At 40.8% G+C, this 17,529-nt stretch overlaps 1 protein-coding gene across 1 annotated transcript in view; it reads left to right on the top strand.

Annotated features, from left to right (window-relative positions):
• The window catches only part of LOC135222383 (thioredoxin reductase-like selenoprotein T homolog CG3887), a 142,315-nt gene that overhangs the window by 56,445 nt on the left and 68,341 nt on the right, over positions 1-17,529 (top strand). The window contains exon 2 of the mRNA XM_064260471.1: positions 13,159-13,277. Within this exon, the coding sequence (XP_064116541.1) occupies positions 13,159-13,277 (119 nt within the window). The remainder of the gene's footprint in view (positions 1-13,158; positions 13,278-17,529) is intronic.

Raw genomic sequence — 17,529 nt, 5'->3', positions numbered from 1 at the left:
TCATCACAACCTCCCAGTCCTCGCTCGTGACAGACTTTCGACTATCGAAAGACTTTTGTCAGAGCGAGAGGCTTTTCTCGCAAGCTGCGGGCTCTATCGCTAGCCCGCAACTTCGCCAGAAAGAGTATACCAAGTCAAAGTGGGAGGTCTTTAGAGGAGGTGGTGTAAGGGTCAGAAGCTGTCCTCCCCCAGTACCTCTAAGTGAATATTGCCCGATTTTCCTCCTCTTTCTGAGCGAGGAATCACACCTATCTTCTCGACAATAAAAGGATACAGAAGCCTGCTGGTCTTCAGTATATTCAGGAATCGAGGCCTGAACATTGCTAACGACAAGAGCTACACGATCTAATTAATCTTTTGAGCCTTTTCGAAGCTCTAACTCCTAGAACACCTAATTGGAATTCTAGACGTGGTCCTGAAATTCCTTTCATCGGATAAATTTCCGCCTTTACATCTGGCGTCCTTACCGCTACGTCACTAGCATGCTTGTTTCCTGGTGTCATTCTCGCTACATGCAAGGGGACGGCGATTACCGCTCTGGATTCCAACGGTGGGGTTCAAGGAGTGCCTGCATCTGTTTCTTTCCAGACAATGTTCTGGGCAAGACGAAAACCCGTCAAAACCTTGCCCCAGAAGTTTTGCGGTAAAGCCTATCTAACCTGGTAGCAGAGAGATAGAGAGATCTCTCTGTCCAGTGAGAGCTCTTAAATACTATTTTGAGAGGGAAGAACAGATGATAGCTTGTCAACAAGGTCTTTGGTGTGGCGGTGAAGAACCCCAAAAGTCATGCCAAGAACGCCTTTGGCTTTCTTTGTGAGAACTTTATTACGGACTCTCACAAGAAAGCCAGCAAGCTCGGAGGAAATCCTTCGGTCTTCTAAAGGTCAAGACTCATGAAGTGAGGGCAGTAGCAACGTCCTTGGCGTTCCAAAAGAATATTCTCTAAAGAATATCATTGATACTACATATTGGAGGTGCAATTCAGTTTGCATCTCATTATCTGAGGATGTGAGAGGGACCTAGGAGAAGTGCTTCTCGCTAGTCCTTTTGTATCACAGATACAGTACTGGGTCTTGAGCAAAGACTGATCCTTAATTTTTTGTTTTTAATCGTACATAAACCTCTTGTCAGCTATGTGCTTGTTTCTATTAGCAAGCTCACTACTGTCGCACGGGAAGCAAGTGTCATTGCTGGTAGGGGATCAAGGGTAATGTATGACTAGTAGGGAGTACAAAATTTTTTTTGTGTATATTTTGTTAATGAAGTTTAATTATGTTTCGAGTTTTTTGGTTTTTGTAAAGGAGTTCGGGGATACTCCTTACAATCTTAGAACTAACATGTAAATGTTAGGATCAGGTGATCGGGGATCGGGGTTTGTGCTCCTTGAAAAGGTGTATTGTCATGTGTAGTGGAATCGCACCCAGATGACAAAGGCCTTTAAGGCTCTGCCCGAGTAAGTGGATAAGACCCCATTGGCAAGACCCAAGAACTCTTAGCCATAGATTCAAATAATCTCGCTAGGCCTCTTAGGCTAAGCCGACTCCAAGGCAGTAGCCGTGAAGTGCTTCAGCCTTACATAAGTAAGGAACCAAGGTTTATTAATACCTACAACATATGTTGTTTACCTGTCTATTTCAGTTGTTAGCTGCTCTAACCCACCACCAATGGTGCTAATCAGCTAAAGTAATATATCTGGCAGGGAAGTTGAAATGTATAAAAATGATATTGTCATGTTACAATAAAGTTTTATACATACTTACCTGACAGATATTCCGATTAATGGCCCCCCAGCCTCCCCGCAGGAGACAGGTGGAAGAGAAGAATTCTGATTAGACAACGGGGATGGATCCTAGTCCTGCCACCCGGGCAGGGCGGTAGATCACCTGACCTACCTGTAACGTGTGGCCCGGAAATTTGAAATTCTGTCGGAGACGACGGAGTCTATAGAGCTAAGTATATATCTGTCATGTAAGTAGGTATACAACTTTAATTGTAACATGACAATATCATTTTTACACAACAAGTTTTCAGCAGTGACACCACCACCTGTAAACATCCAAGAAACGTTTTTTTTTTTTTTTTTTTTTTGTTTAAAAAGAAGTAGTAGTGTGCACTATATAATTATTTAATGTACATAGTTAACGCAGTATAAGGTCATGAATTGCATAATTTTTTTGTGAAAAAAAACAAGGATTCAGATAAATTTACTTTGAAAAAATTAATTTTTTTTTTTTTTTTGTTTTTTTTTTTTTTTTTTTGTTGAAAAAGTAACTAGAGTCCTAATTCAAATACCAACAGTTTTGCTGTGAACAATAACCTATGCGTTGTTTGTGCACTTCTGTTGTTTATTCAGTGTTGCACAATTGGTATGTGTTTACCCCTCCAACTATGTATACGCGTACACAAAACCGGGTAAATAAGTGAAATTGGCGTATCTATTTGTAGTATATATACATTAGTTAGAGCAATTTTATCATTATTGCATACTAGAACTTAGAATTTCATAGAACAGTTTGTAAATACTCAGTTTAGATGTGTGAAGCTCACTAAATGGGGCAATGATTGAAATTTGCCCGTCGCTGCCTCATATCTACTTTAGAATATCTGTATTTTCTGGTTAGATTTGTTTCCAAAAGGGTAATAGGCACGAATTAAATAACGTTTTATGTATGACACTTACCTGGCAGGTATATATTAGCTATATTCTCGTTTTCACCTGGCAGAAATTTTCAAAACTCGCGGCAATCGCTAGTAACCTATTAGTAGTTCAGGCAACCACCACCGACGTTACCGTGTCCTAGCGCTTAGGAACCGTTCCCTTGGGGCCAATTTTTCTCTGCCAGCCGACCGGTCAAACAATTGTTGGTGGTTCCCTTCTAGAATTTTCATTCTCGTTGCCTGACTGATCTGGATTTTGGTATTGTACTCGAAACGTTAGCTTGGCATTCGCTTTGGATGTTCTTAAGAGATGTCTGACTCATGGGGGGGAAGTAAATGTTTAGAGTGTGTGTAAAAGAGGGGTGTAAGGTAAGATTTGCCGAAGCTTTCGGTCGACCCTCATACCGTTTGTAAGAAGTTGTAGGGAGAATGGGTGTACTTGGGAGAATAGATGCATTGATGGAGAATTTATCAAGAAGGAATGAACGTCTTTAGAAAATGTTGAGAGACTGTGGAGAAAGATCGTGTAAGGAGTCTGTTTCTCGTAGTGAGAAGTCAAATTCTTCGAATAAAGGAGTGATTGTATTTCCTCTCCAGCTCCTTCTTATGTAGGAAATTGGTAGTTTACCTTCTCCCCATGTATCTCCTGCGCCCGCTGCTGTATCGGAGGAGACGAACGATACAAATATTGTGAAATGTTCGCTGCCTTGTGTCCAATAGGGCAGACCAGAAATACAGCGAAATTACAGATAAAGTTAGTGCTTTCGGATGTCAGTGAGTGTAGGAGGGGGCGTCTGATCGTCTCTCTCGTGCTCCTAGACCTAGACCTCTGTCAAGCTCCCAGACCAAGGGAGAAGGCAATGTCGACAGTCCGAAGGAGGCGAGAGAGGTTTTGTCACGTCGGCGTCCTCTTCGAACAGTCCTGTTGCAGTTCCCAGGCTGTTGCAGTTCGCCGCAGAAAAGGGCGTAACTTGGAGTGTGCGTCCTCAGGAGGTTCGACTATCCGAGCGATAACGTCGGTATGCAGTGGGTTCTCGCCCACTCAAGAGACGTTCAGGACGTACAACGGCCTCGAGAGACAGGCGCAAGACAGTGAGGCTTGGAGTAAGTCTGAGGTTGTTGTCATCCTCGGAAGACGGGGACGCAGTGCCGATCAAGAGGAAAGGATTTTTCGGACTAGAAGGACGCAGGACGCCATGGTGAGATACGTCCCTCCTCGGCAATGGTATTTCCATGGAGGAATCGCCTCCATCTTCTTAATGTATCCTCCCCTCGTATTTCTCCGTCGGGTAGAGTACAGGATCGCTCTCCTTAGTCGCAGTCCAGCTCGGATCCTCATCCTTTCGTCGTCTAACAATGCAGGAGGATAGTACAAGCACTTTCTTACGGGAAATGCAGTCCAAGTTTGGCAGTACTGGTTAGTCTTGGGATGCTACTGAACCCTATCTTCGAGGCGTAGGACGATTTTTCCTTCCCTTAAGTCTCGTAAAAGGGAAGACAGGACGGCGTTCGTGCCGACGGACGCAGGGCGAACTGGCGCCTAGGAGGAAAACTATTATAGTATTACAGAAGAAGCAAGGACGCAACGTCAGGGCGCGGGACCAATGGTGACGCAGCGACCGCAGGCGACAGGGAGCAGCGTTTCTACGATGGACGCAGGACGCGGCGGCTAGGACATCGCGAGGCGGCGGCTCCGCGACGCCTCGGTAGCCGCGGACCGCAGGCGGCAGGACAATCGGAGCGTCAGGACGCCGTGCTCGGTAGCCGCAGGACGCAGGCGGCAGGACCTATCGTCACGAAACGTCAATACGACCGATTTACAAGACATTTCTTTCAGCAGAAGAATATTTTAATTAATTGAAGAAAAGACTAACGGAACCTTCTTCAGATTATAATGTTCTGACTTCACGTCTTATTGCTGTTTTTTTGAGGGGGAATTTAAACCGACAGCTATAGCTCCGTTATTCCCCCTTATCACAGTTTTTCCAAGACTAGGACTCCAAAGGTCTCTTTCCTGAAATGACATGTCAATTTCGGCGAGAGGCCCTTCAACGGGTTAATGACTGGATGGAAGGAGAAGAAATAAAGCGGAAAATCTCTTTTGTTTTTTTCCTCCGGCTAAGTTTAGCTTCTAACCAGGAGTAATGGTACGCTACTGGAAGAAGTCTAAGGCCCTGGGAGTACCTGCCTCCTCCAGGGACTTCTCCAGTATAGTAACAGCTCACGCAGACATCGTTACATCGCCAAGGTCTGGTGTGACGTCTTCGTAATTTGACCATCTATTTAAAAGGGATTTTTAGGACTTTCGGGGAGAATCTGCAATTTCTTTTGGATTTTTCTTTTGGGGCGCTAGCTGTAATCCCTAAGTGGGAGAAGAGGATTCGCCGGCTTAGAACAGCTAAGAGCTTATGTCCTGCATGGATAAGGCTCTTAGAGACGGAACATGAGCTGGCTTCTTTATTCACGAAGCATGAGTGCTTAAGAAAGAGATCGCTGTGTTTGTTCCTCTCAAAAGGAGTTTCTAACTCTCGAAAATCGGAGTTACTGTTCTCAATCCCTCTCTTGCGAAACAGCTGTTTCCTTCAGAGGTGAATTAGGGATATAGCCTCTATCCCTTTCGCAAAAGCCACTCAGATCTTCTTTCGTCTTCATTTAAGAAGTTCTTACCAAACCAAGTTGGTGAAAAGAACGCCAAGGATACTTAGACCGTCGCACAGCCCTTTCGAGGAAGAACATTCGCTCGACCCCCGCCTTTAGGGGTAGAAGAGTACCCGCGAAAAGAGGAGCCAAGACCCCCGTCTTAAAGATGAATAACTCAGTCCTCCAGAACGACAGTGGGGAGCCAGACTTCAAGGTTTTTGGGAAGTTTTGGCAAGAAATGAAGGCAGATCCCTTGGCTGTCAACGTAAGCTCGGAAGGATACAAATTCTTTATTGAAAAGACCTCCTCATCGCAACATCTCCGAGAGCCCCGTGGGGCAAATTACAACGATTTTTAAGAGAGAAAGCAGCTCTGTGGGAAGCAGTAGCTTCCATGCTAGAGAAAAGGAGCAATAGAACCTGTTCTGGCTCACGATCTCCGGATTTTACAACCGTCTGTTCCTGGTTGCAAAGTCCTCGGGAGGTTGAGGCCAGGCTGGAACCGAAGTCAACTGAATCTTTTTCGTAAGAAAAGCAAGTTCAACTAATGAAGAATACGAACGATTCAGTACTGGCAGCGGTACGTCGAGGGGACTGGATGGGACTCTGGACTTGACAATACGCATATTTCCATATTCCGATCATCCAGGAAGCAGGAAGTATCTAAGGTTTGTGATTCAGGACAGTATATCTTTCAGTTCAAGGCCCTATGGCTTCGGCCTTGCACAGCCCCTCAGTGTTCACGAGGATTGATGTCCAGATTGGCGAGATGGTTTTACATTTAAGAGGGATCTGAGTGTCGTTGTATCTGACGACTGGGTTGATAAGATCGCCAGTCGAAGAATCAATGGTCTTGGAGGACTTGAGCAAACATTGACTTAAGCAAAAGACCTAGGCTGTATGGAATATGGGAAGTCCCATTTGGAGCCCAACAACAGATAGTTTATTTGGGGATGTCAGATATCGGCAGTGACTTTTCGGGCTTTCCCCGTCCCCCGAAAGTCAGCCCAATGGCAGTCGAAGGTGCCGATACTTTCTAAAAGAAAGACCGATGCTCTTCAGAGAGTGGATAGTCTACTGGGCAACACACTCTTCGCTAAGAGGTTCATTTCTCTAGGAAGGACTGCACAGAGACCTCTTTCAGTTTTTCCTGAAGGATTCATGGCCAAGAAATTGCAACCGGATTCCTTCCAGTTTCCTAATTCCGGCCGAAGTTAAGGAGGAATTAAAGTGGTGCTAACTCCAGGCAGGTTTAGCAAGAGGGATGTCGCTTCAGCAGAAGACCCAGACCCCATCGTCTTGTTTTCCGACGCGTCGGACGCGGTTGGGAGCGACATTAGGCCCTCAAGCGGTGTCGGGACTTTGGAACAAGGACGAAACAAAGTGGCACATAAACATGACGGAACTGTTTGGGCAATTTTCGTTGGCTTGAAGCACTTCAGAGAGTTGATTCGAACAAGCAGGGCAGGTCAACTCGGACAACACCACGGCTCTGGCAATATATTCGGTAAACAAGGGGGAACTCATCTTTTCCCTTTACAATCTGGCAACAGAAATTCTGCTTTTGGGCAGAAAGAGGAAAAGGTCGTGATATCTCACCAGGTTATACCAAGGAGAGAAGAACGTGAGTGCGACACTGTTGAGCAAAGAGAGCAGCTTCTCTCGGCGGAGTGAACGTTGCACATGGAGGTTTGCCCAGAGCCTGTGGAAGTTGGGGGCCTTCCGGTAGTGGATCTGTTTTGCCGACAGCCAGAACCAAAAGGTTACCAAACATATTGCTCTCCGTTCCAGACCAGGAGCAAGATCTGTACCGGTGATGCTTCTGAATAGGATTGGTCAGACTTAGATCTGTACGCTTTTCCCCTTTCAAGGTGCTGGGAAAGTATGAAGAAGTTCAGATAGCAAAGGAACGGGATGACCTTAATAGGCCCCGTTTTGGCCGCCCAAAGTTGGTTCACAGAGGTACTGAGATGGACAGTAATACCCGAAGGGACTCTTCCGCTAAGAGTAGATTTAATCATACAACCCCACTTTCGACAGGTTTCACAAGAATACCCTCGCTCTGGTCTGACTGCGTTCAGCACTATCGAACGGCTGGTCAAGCGAGGGGATATTCTAGAGGAGGTGGCCAGTGCATGTGGCTAGAGCCAGAAGCACCTCCACAATTCACGTGTATCAGTCCGAAGTGGGAACAATTTCCGGAGTGGTGTAAGAAAGGAAAGTGTCTTCATCAGTACCTCTGTGACCCAAATCCGTCAAGATTTCTTCTTTTATACTTGATGAAGAGTTTACACTTGTCAGTTTCGACAATCAAAGTTATAAGAGTATGCTACCTCAGTGTTTAGACACAGGGATCTAGACATCTCGAATAACTTAATCTGAGAGATCTGATTAGGTCTTTTGGACGAAGAAACAATCATAAGGCGCGCCACCTGCGTGGAACCTGGATGTTGGGTCTTGAAGTATTTAACTTCTAGCAAATTCGAACCGTTAGAGAAATCTCTTGAAGGATCTTGCTAAGAGCTAACTTTTTAGCGCATTGGAAACTGCTAAAGAGTTAGTGAGCTTCAGCCCATATCGAAGAAGGTGGATGGAGACACAGGCAATGCAGTGTGTTTCATCCAAGAAGTTTTTCTTGCCAAGATGAGGATCCCAACTAATCCTTGGCCAAGATCCTTTGAAAGTTTTGGTTCTAGCTGAATTGGTCGGATAACGAGCAAGAAAGATTTTCTCTGCCCATGAGAGCGTTGCGATGTTATATAGAAGAACAAGAGTTATCGGGGGAAGTCTGATGCCTCTGTGGGTGTTCAGTTACAGACCGCCACTCGACCCATTTTTTTTTGGGGGGGGAACGAAGACGCTCTAGCCTTCTTCATGAGCGAATTAATTAAAGAGCTCATATGTTGTGTGAAGAGCAGAGCTTTGGTATTTTGAAAGTGAAGGGCTCAGAAGTCAGGGCAGTGGCACTATCATTTTAGCTTTTAAAAGAATTTAGCCCTCAAGAATCATTGAATCCACATATTGGAGAACTAATTCATATTTTGCGTCTCATTATCTTATGGACGTTCAGACACCCTTCGATAATTGTCAGCCGCTAGGTCCATACGGTCCCTCGGGTACATTATTGGGCAAAGGAGTTACTACCCCATAACTTCTTTTAAGCTAGTTGATTTTATTAGGTGATGGTGTTTGTGTTTATTGTCGTCTGAGAAAAGGGTGTGCGGTACTTTTCTCAGTCGTGTTAGTATTATACTGGTGATGGTGTTGTTGTAGTTCAAGGTAAATGATCTGTTACTAGCTTGAATGCCGTGGATAGAGGGCTGTAAGGATCTGTCAACACATTGGTCACGTCCAGTTGTCAGTTCCAGTCTTAGCTTCTTCAACATACAGGACACTTCCTTGTTGAGAGCTACTAAGGTTTAAGCAGGCTTAGAGGCAGGACCTATGAAGTCAGCTACCTTAGCAGGTAAGGAACCTGGAGTTTTAATAATATTTTAATAATATTTTTATACTCTAAGAATGTTGCTGTCCTTGACCCACCTCCAAATGTGTCAATCAGCTATATATATACCTGCCAGGTAAGTGTCATACATTAAAATGAAGTTTTTATGATAAAACAAAGTTTAATGTATACTTACCTGGCAGGTATATAATTTAATTTAAGCCCACCCGCCTCCCCTCAGGGGACAGGGTTCAGAGAAAATCTGGCCCAATTGGGAACGGTTCCTAGCGCTAGCGCCACGGTAACGGGGTGGTGGTTGCCTGAACTACTAATAGGTTACTAGCGATTGCCGCGAGTTTTGAAAATTTCTGCCAGGTGGAACAGAGAATATAGCTATATATATACCTGCCAGGTAAGTATACATTAAACTTTGTTTTATCATAAAAACTTCATTTTGAAGTAACAAAGTAAAGTTAAACTAAATAATGAGTAAGGTAAACAATTAAGGGAATAAAGCTTTGCACCTCTTAAACAGTGTAGTCGTCTGCTGCCCGCAACTGTGTTTGTGGAGTGAGGGCTTAGGAACCAGGAACAGCAACTTAGTTCAAGTGCAATTTGGAGTGAATTAAGACCAAAATGTGTATAATTACAATCGAATAAGCACTGGAGTTTCAGCTGTGATGGCAGTAAGGATAAAACCACCCATTACAAGGTAAAAATGAATTTCAGTTGAAACCATGACCCCGGAAATAAGAAGTTTAATACTGTCACTAATATAGGCAACAAAATGTTGTTTTATTGTGCTGATTACAACTGCAATCTTGAGTAAGATCAATAAACGTTACATATAAATGCTAATATTGTTCAATTGCGCGCTGGGAAGGACGTGGTATCGATGCCGCTTATGAATGGCACCTCAGTCGGTCGACACCATATTGGATTTAAAAACTGCCCAGAAAACATATTTTATGAAGACCTCACATGCTTATTTTAGTTTGTATGGCACTTTCATATATCACATTATGTTGATGAAACTTCAATCTTTTGAATGGTATGCTTAAAGATGTACAGTGGTACCTCAACATACGAAAGGCTCAACTTACGAAAAACTCGAGATACAAAAGCAAATACGAAAAATTTTACAGCTCTACGTACGAAAAGTTTTCAAGATACGAAAGGTTGTTGCTGTAAAGTCCCGAGATTCGCCCGGACCACCGAGAACAATTTTAAAACTCCCGCGCCGCCAACTGAGTAAACTCGCCACCATCCTCCCGCTCTCCCATTGGTTCCTGATGCTAGTCACCCCATAAGATCCTGCTCCCTGTTGGTCAGCATCTCCCCTTGTGGCTTTAAGTACTCTATTGGTAAAAGGATGCTGTAAATTGAAAAACTTATTCATGCAATACATTTAATAAAAAAAACATTAGGTAAAGATAGAATAAAGAATAGAAATGAATGGTTATTATACTGTTTGGTAGTTTCAGTAGTTTAAGAGAGATAATGAAAATTTATGGCTTACTGTGTACGTACTAGGAAAAGTGATTGCTTGGCGATCTTTCGATACTCGTAAGTGCTGGATGTAAACAGAAGTTTGGAAGCTTTTTTTATTATAGTTAATGGTTACTTAATAATTATTTGAAATGAGTACATGCAATACATTTAATAAAAAAAATTGTGAATTAGATATCATGAAATATAAAATAAATCAGACTGCTATCATATGTATTTTTTAGAATTCTTGTTTTAATATTACGTTACGTATATGTTTCATTATAGCTGTCAGTAACTTGCTATCTCCATTAGGTAAAGATAGAATAAAGAATAGAAATGAATGGTTATTATACTGTTTGGTAGTTTCATTAGTTGAGAGAGACCCATGAAAATTTATGGCATACTGTGTCCTAGGAAAAGTGATTGCTTGGCGTTCGTTCGGTACTCGTAAGAGCTGAATGTAAACAATTGATTGGAAGGTTTTTTTTCTTTTTTTGTTTGTGTACTATAGTTAATGACTAATTAATAATTATTTGAAATGAGTACATACTGATTATTTATACATTTTTTGGCATATTCTAAGCTTTTAGCTTCTTAGGTTTAGATGTCAGAATCATAGACTAGGGTACAGTAGCAACCGCTAACATAGGCTATGCTTATTGCTGAGGGACATATGCTAAAGTCCTAATATATGCAGTAAAAATGGGGTTGAACTTACATGCAGTTTGAAATATTACTCAGTATGTACAGTATTTTGCCTTTTTGGAGTCATATTTCCTCCATCGGATCGGTGTCCGTAAAACCCTAGAACATGTGTTGTAGCCTGGAAATAATTACTGGGGTGTTTTTGGAGGGCTTGGAACGATTAGCCATTTTTACTTGTAAAATGTGGTCCAAGATACGAAAACCTCATGATATGAAGGGCGCCTCGGAACGGATTAATTTCGTATCTCAAGGTACTACTGTAAGTGTATTCTTGTTTCACCAATTAAATATCGAGTGAATAAGGCTGATCCACCCGATGATGATGGATTAGTTTCCATTACTGTCACTGTTTCTTGCAGTGCTATTACTAACCAGATTCTGGGAGCTTTTTGACTTCTTCCCTTGAATATTCAGTTCACTGAGGTGTTTCAAGAGGTTTTCGATGAGGTGTCCTATTAGTTTTGGTCCTTCCAAATTCAAATGAGTTCCGTCTCTTATATAATTTGCTATTCCCTATAAATCTGTCTCAAAAAGTTTACAGACCTAAAACCTTTTCTTGTCATGTTACTTCCAGTCTGTCATTGATTCTAATTGCCTTGCTAAGGGAGTAGTGGCTTACATGGTTGTGGGCAGAAGTCCTATAAGAATGCTGTTATCAGTTTTCTCACAGATGTTCTCTATAACATTCGTCAGGTTGGCTACAAGACCTTCTGTCTGGCCATTTCTTCCATCTTTTAGAAACAAGTCATTTCCTCCTCTTTGGATTGTGATTGCACTTTTTCTATTATTTACCTTTATTTTTTCCACTGCCTAGGCTATCTTCTTTGTTCCTGCACGTTGGTAAGAATGAACTTTTCTCTTATTTCTATTTTTGGCCACAAAATTTAACCCCTGATCTTTTATTAAAGAGTCCTCAGTAATCAGCTATGATTTTATTAGTCAGTCCCGCGGTTATCAGGGGTTTCCGTTCTGACGGCTTGATGATGAACGAAAGTCTGATTTATGGCACCGATAACCAGAAATCTTTGTTTTATGGCACAGTTTTCAGTGCTAGACAAGTGCCATAAAATCAGAACGCCAATAACTAAGTCGGCTGATAACCGGGGACTGTCTGTACATTGGTTCCCCCCCCATATTCGTGGGGGATGCGTACCAGGCCCCCCGTGAATAGTTAGAACCCGCGAATGATTGGAACCCCTATAAAACATGAAAAACAGCCTATTTTGTTAGTTAAAACTCAAGAAGAACTCTAAAAATAGTCATACTTGGTTTTATTAATATTTTTATCACAAAAAGTGCATTTTATGATGAAATTTAAAAAAAAAAAAAAAAAAAAAAAAAAAAAACAGGAATTTTTGGATATTTCTCATAGAAAAATACTGCGAATGTGCGAAATTTTCAGCGAATAATGCGGGGAAACGTTCCTGAGAGAAATCCGCGAATGTGAGAGTCCACGAATCCGGAGAACGCGAATACGGGGCGTCCACTGTACTTGTTAAGTTACTTATACTACAATGACATGTTTATAAACATACCAAGTAATTGCAGAATGGGAGCCCACCTGCCTCTCCTTACAAGAACTTATGGCACAAACAAATTGACAGGACTTAGCCTAGTTGTTCCTCTCTTTCCCGATAGTGGGTGGGGGCTAGTTGCCTACACCAAAAACAAAATTGCTACAGTGGATTTCCAATTTTAGCTGCCATACTATTTAGAAACCGGCTATGTAATTACATGGTAAGAGTATATAAAAGTTATAAAAATGTCATTTTTCTTTTCCTTTAAACTTGTTTTAGGTTAGTCTTGTAAATAACTGATGTAAATAGTCTTGTAAACTAGTGTTTCTTACTTAAACAATTTATTTTTTATGTCCTGTAAACTTGTTTGGGTTACATATTCTTAAGATAAATGATGTAATACGTAGTCTCATAAATAAATGTTTCTATGCAACATATATCCATTACATTAAAACAATAACAAGAGCCAAAGGAAATTGACATTAGCATAGGTATATCCGGAGTCACCTAAATTCTGTTAAACTGCCCTCCAGTTAACAGATTAAAATACCCCAAAACAACCCCCACTGCTGAAGTGAACTTACCTATCTCCTCTCTTTACCTTGGTTATGAGTAGGTTTTTCTGATTCTGAAAACAGGTCAGTATTTTTAAACTGTAAAATAATGAATATAACAAGTAAATGCTTATTTTACAGCTACTCGTGAGGATACAAGAAGGTGTTTGAGCAGTACGCTCACATACTGCGTGAAAAGTACCCAGATATTTCCATATTTGGGGATAATTATCCTCCACCTGATTGGAGACTATGGCTTGCGCAGTTTTTGGTAAGTTGAACAATATTGCTTGCCTATAATTAGTATAAGCTTTATTTTAAAATTTTTTAGATTACTGTAGATCAGAATAGTTTAGGACTAATAAGACTTGGTTTCGATTTCTTACAAACAGATTTGGATTTCAGATTGCGAAGTATTATGTACAGTTGTTCATTTGAGTTTAGCACTTATAAGTCTTATTTTTAATATTGATAATTTTTTATTATAATTACAGTGGAACCTCAGTTTTCGTATGTAATCCTTTCCAGAATGTCCTTTGAAGTCCGAACAGTAAACGTAGAAATCTTGAAACAATTCCCATAAGGAATAATGTAAATACATTTTATGCATTCCAGGCACCGATAAAATATTTCAAAAATAAATTTTTTAGGGAATAAACACAGTTTTACATACAGAAAACAATGAGAAATGAATATGACTAATGAAATTAATACATAAATGAACATTTAACATCACCCTTACCTTTATGGAAGACACTTGTTAGTGTATGGAAGACGGAGAGGAGGGGAGAGGGAGGAAAAGTTATTGTTTAGAAGGGGAATCTCCCTCCAGAAAGGTATCAAGGACCTATCTGTGGTTACTTCCCCTCTTCATATTTTTTACTGGCACTAGAATCGGCTTGAGAGTCACTGGACCTTTGTCCCATAACAGAACTGGCCAGAGAAATTTGTTTCTGGTGTTTCTTTAAAAATTTTCTTAAAGTTTAATACAGCATTGTCATTAACACTTACCTATCTGTATAGTTTGAGCACTGAGCCTACCTGACACCCAAGGTGTCTGAGAGCGCTCAACAGTGCGAAAAAATAATTATTTTGAAAATTCATCAAAAATAGAATTTTTTGCCAATAACATTCATTTTGCTGTCCTTTTTTTCTAAATGGTTATATTTTATGGTGGAATAGTCAGAATAAAAGTCCCAGCCCTCTAAATACGAAAAAAATGTGAGTTATTTAACGGAAACAAAAAATTTAATTTTATATTTTCATTCGTAACCCAAAAACTATGAAAGTCAGGCGAATTAATTATTTTTTATGAGAAAGCCAAAAACATTTTCTAAATATCAACATATAAAACAATGGAAAATGAATAAGTCCAGCTGGTGAAAATATTTATAGAAAAGAGGGTAAGAACAGAGCACTCTGCCTGGCGTATGTTGAGAATTATTGCTATAATTTTTTTTTTTTAAGAGCCCTATAACGGTTATTTTTCATAGAAATTACTTTGTAAATATACGAAAATGTAGAGGAAAGGTTGAGGAATAAAGTGAGTCAAGAAAAATGGCATTGGTATTGGCAACAGTTTCATTTTGACGTTATATAAGTTGATCAAAATGAAAAAAATTGTTTCTGTAGTCAACATTATCCTTCATAGCTCAAAAGCTATAACAGTTAGGCAAATGAATTATTTTTTATGAGAAAGCCAACACAATTCTCTAAATATTGACATATAAAACAATGAAAAACGAATAAGTCCAGTTCAATGAAAAATGAATAAGTCCAGTTGGTGAAAAAATTTATAGAAAAGAGGGTAAGAACAGAGCGCGCTGCCCGGCGTACAGTGAGAATTATCGCTAGAAAAAAATATGTTTTGAAGAGCCCTATCTCTGTTATTTTTCATAAAAATTACTTAGTAAATATACGAATATGTAGAGGAAAAGTTGAAGAATAAAGGGAGAGTCAAGAAAAATGGTTTTGGTAATGGCAGCAGCTATAGTTTGACGTTATAAGTTGATCAAAACGAAAAAGAATGTTACTGTTGTCAACATTATCGTTGGTAGCTCAAAAGCTATAACAGTTAAGTGAATGAATTATTTTTTATGAGAAAGCAAACAAAATTTTCTAAATATTGATATATATAATAATGAAATATGAATAAGTCCAGTTGGTGAAAAAATTGATAGAAAAGAGGGTAGGAAACAGAGCGCTCTGCCCGGCATATGGTGAGAATTATTGCTAGATTTTTTTTTTTTTTTTTTTTTTTTTTTTTTTTTTTTTTTTTTTTTTTTTTTTTTTCTGGCGCTCAGAAGTCAATAGAAGACCACTCTTGATGATCATTTTTCCGAGATTTGGGAGTCTCACTGAACGCTCGAATTCTTTGGAACTTCGAGTGCTCACCAAGCACTCAGATTTTTTAGAATTATGAACGCTTGACTAGTGTTCTATCGACTGGCCGGGATTTTACAGAATATTGGGCATTTCTCAACCAGTACGGGGTAGTTCGCTCTCCAGTCTGTTTAGGAATATAATGAGAGAAGTGTCGAGACACTTAGTTGTTTTGATACTGTCTGCTGTACAGTACTTTTCAAGTGCTTGGTCAGGTTCCATAAGATAGCAGACACAAATCCCTCTTTGAACTTCTTCTTGAGGGGATTCAGCCTCGAAGGAGACTAGTGCATAAGAGAAGAAAACGATAGTTCTTAGCAGACGAGTACCGCTCATAGTTGCGTTACGTGCCTGCTCAGCCCACTTGGTTCAGCTGAATCGAGTGCTCGGCTCTGTCCGGGAGAACTTTCTGCTCTCCTCAGGTTGGTGCTTTACCATGGCATAATCACCCTCCCTCCCCATGCTGCAGTCATCGCAAGATGGTGATCGCCCAAGATATACCCCCTCCTGCTGGTTTTTTATAAGCAGGAACAGGTAAGGAATACCCTTTCTCCTTACCTGCTCTCTTTGACCCCCTCAGTTGTTCTGAGAGGTACGGGCAGAATTCCAATGAGTGTCTTATCAGAATTTGGCTACAATAGTTAGTATGTTGAGAGTGATTCTCAGATCGTCGTGTCATTCATTCATGTAGTTGAGGTTTCATTGAGTCCTGTCAAATCTCACTTCAAAAAGAGGAAATTGGAAATTTTACATATGAATAGACTATTTTCACTCGTTAGTGATCTTTGTGCCAATTTGTCAGCACATTGATCTTGCAAATAGGACCGTGGCTTCCCCTGTGAATAATCTTAACTGCTCAAGACCATTGCTCTTCCAGGAGAGTCGAGGGTTTTTGTAGGGGCGTTGCATTCCTTGCTTGTGAGGGTGTTCGCAACTAGATGAATCCCTTTTATCCGGACAAGGAGTTAATTCAGAGTTTCAAGACGCCCAATAAGCTTTCTTCCTCCTCTGCTGCCATGACAGGAGCTATTCTTCTTTACTGATCTTGGGTCTCACACTGTTTCTTGTTGCCTCAAAAGGTATTCCCTCACAGCAAGAGACAACAAGCCTGGAGGACACTGCTATGATTTTCCTCCAGGCATTCCCCTATGAGATTTCTTTGTTGCCCAGCACCAGTCAGCAACCTGTGGGCAATTCTGGTACTAAGAAAAAGGGTGTTGTCCTAATTCAGATCTCCAGTTTTGTAAGTCCCGAAGTTATCTCAATCCTTAGGAACGAACCTATATTCATTCGGTGGATGCTATGGTAGTCGAGGAACATGCCTAGAAGTCATAGGCTGTGAAGGACGATTATGAAATAGCCAGCTTCCTTCTTTCTCTTCTGTGAGAATGCACTTGTGTTTCTCTTTCAACCTTCTTACCAATGGGGAAGAAGCCAGAAGGAAGGATGTAGAAAGAACACTCCTACAGGTGTTCTCCTACTGATGGTTCTTGAAAGAAGAGTACAGTAGGGCCTCGATAATCGCGGGGATAGGGCCCAGAACCCCCCGTGATAAGTAAATATCCGTGTTATCCTGGTACCCCCCTAAAAATTGCTTTAAACTGCCTACTTTAATAATTAAACCCACCCAAGACCACTATTTCAGTGTTTATAACTGCCTACTTCAGTTCAAGCACCAAATATGTCTTCAACTATCACCTTAAACTAAATTCAAGACAGTTTCAAAGTTATTCTTTCCTATCTTCAATTTCCCCTTCATCAGATCAGCAAACAAAAGTATAGTATTACCTAACAATTCCTTTCTATTTTCATGATTTGGCTGCTGCACCAAACTAAAAGTACATAGTATATCTATTTTGTGAATGAACATATTTATGATAAAAAAAAAACATGATTTACTGTAAAGATTACAGCACCCAACTATAATACAGTGGTACCTCGACATACGAAAGGCTCAACTTACAAAAAACTCGAGATACGAAAGCAAATACGAACAATTTTACAGCTCTACATACGAAAAGTTTTCAAGATACGAAAGGTTGTTGCTGTAAAGTCCCGAGATTCGCCCGGACCACCGAGAACAATTTTAAAACTCCCGCGCCGCCAACTGAGTAAACTTGCCACCATCTTCCCGCTCTCCC

This window comes from Macrobrachium nipponense, chromosome 3 (assembly GCF_015104395.2).
Source record: "Macrobrachium nipponense isolate FS-2020 chromosome 3, ASM1510439v2, whole genome shotgun sequence".
NCBI classification, from domain to species: Eukaryota; Metazoa; Arthropoda; class Malacostraca; order Decapoda; family Palaemonidae; genus Macrobrachium; species Macrobrachium nipponense.
This window is presented reverse-complemented; position numbering and strand designations above follow the sequence as displayed.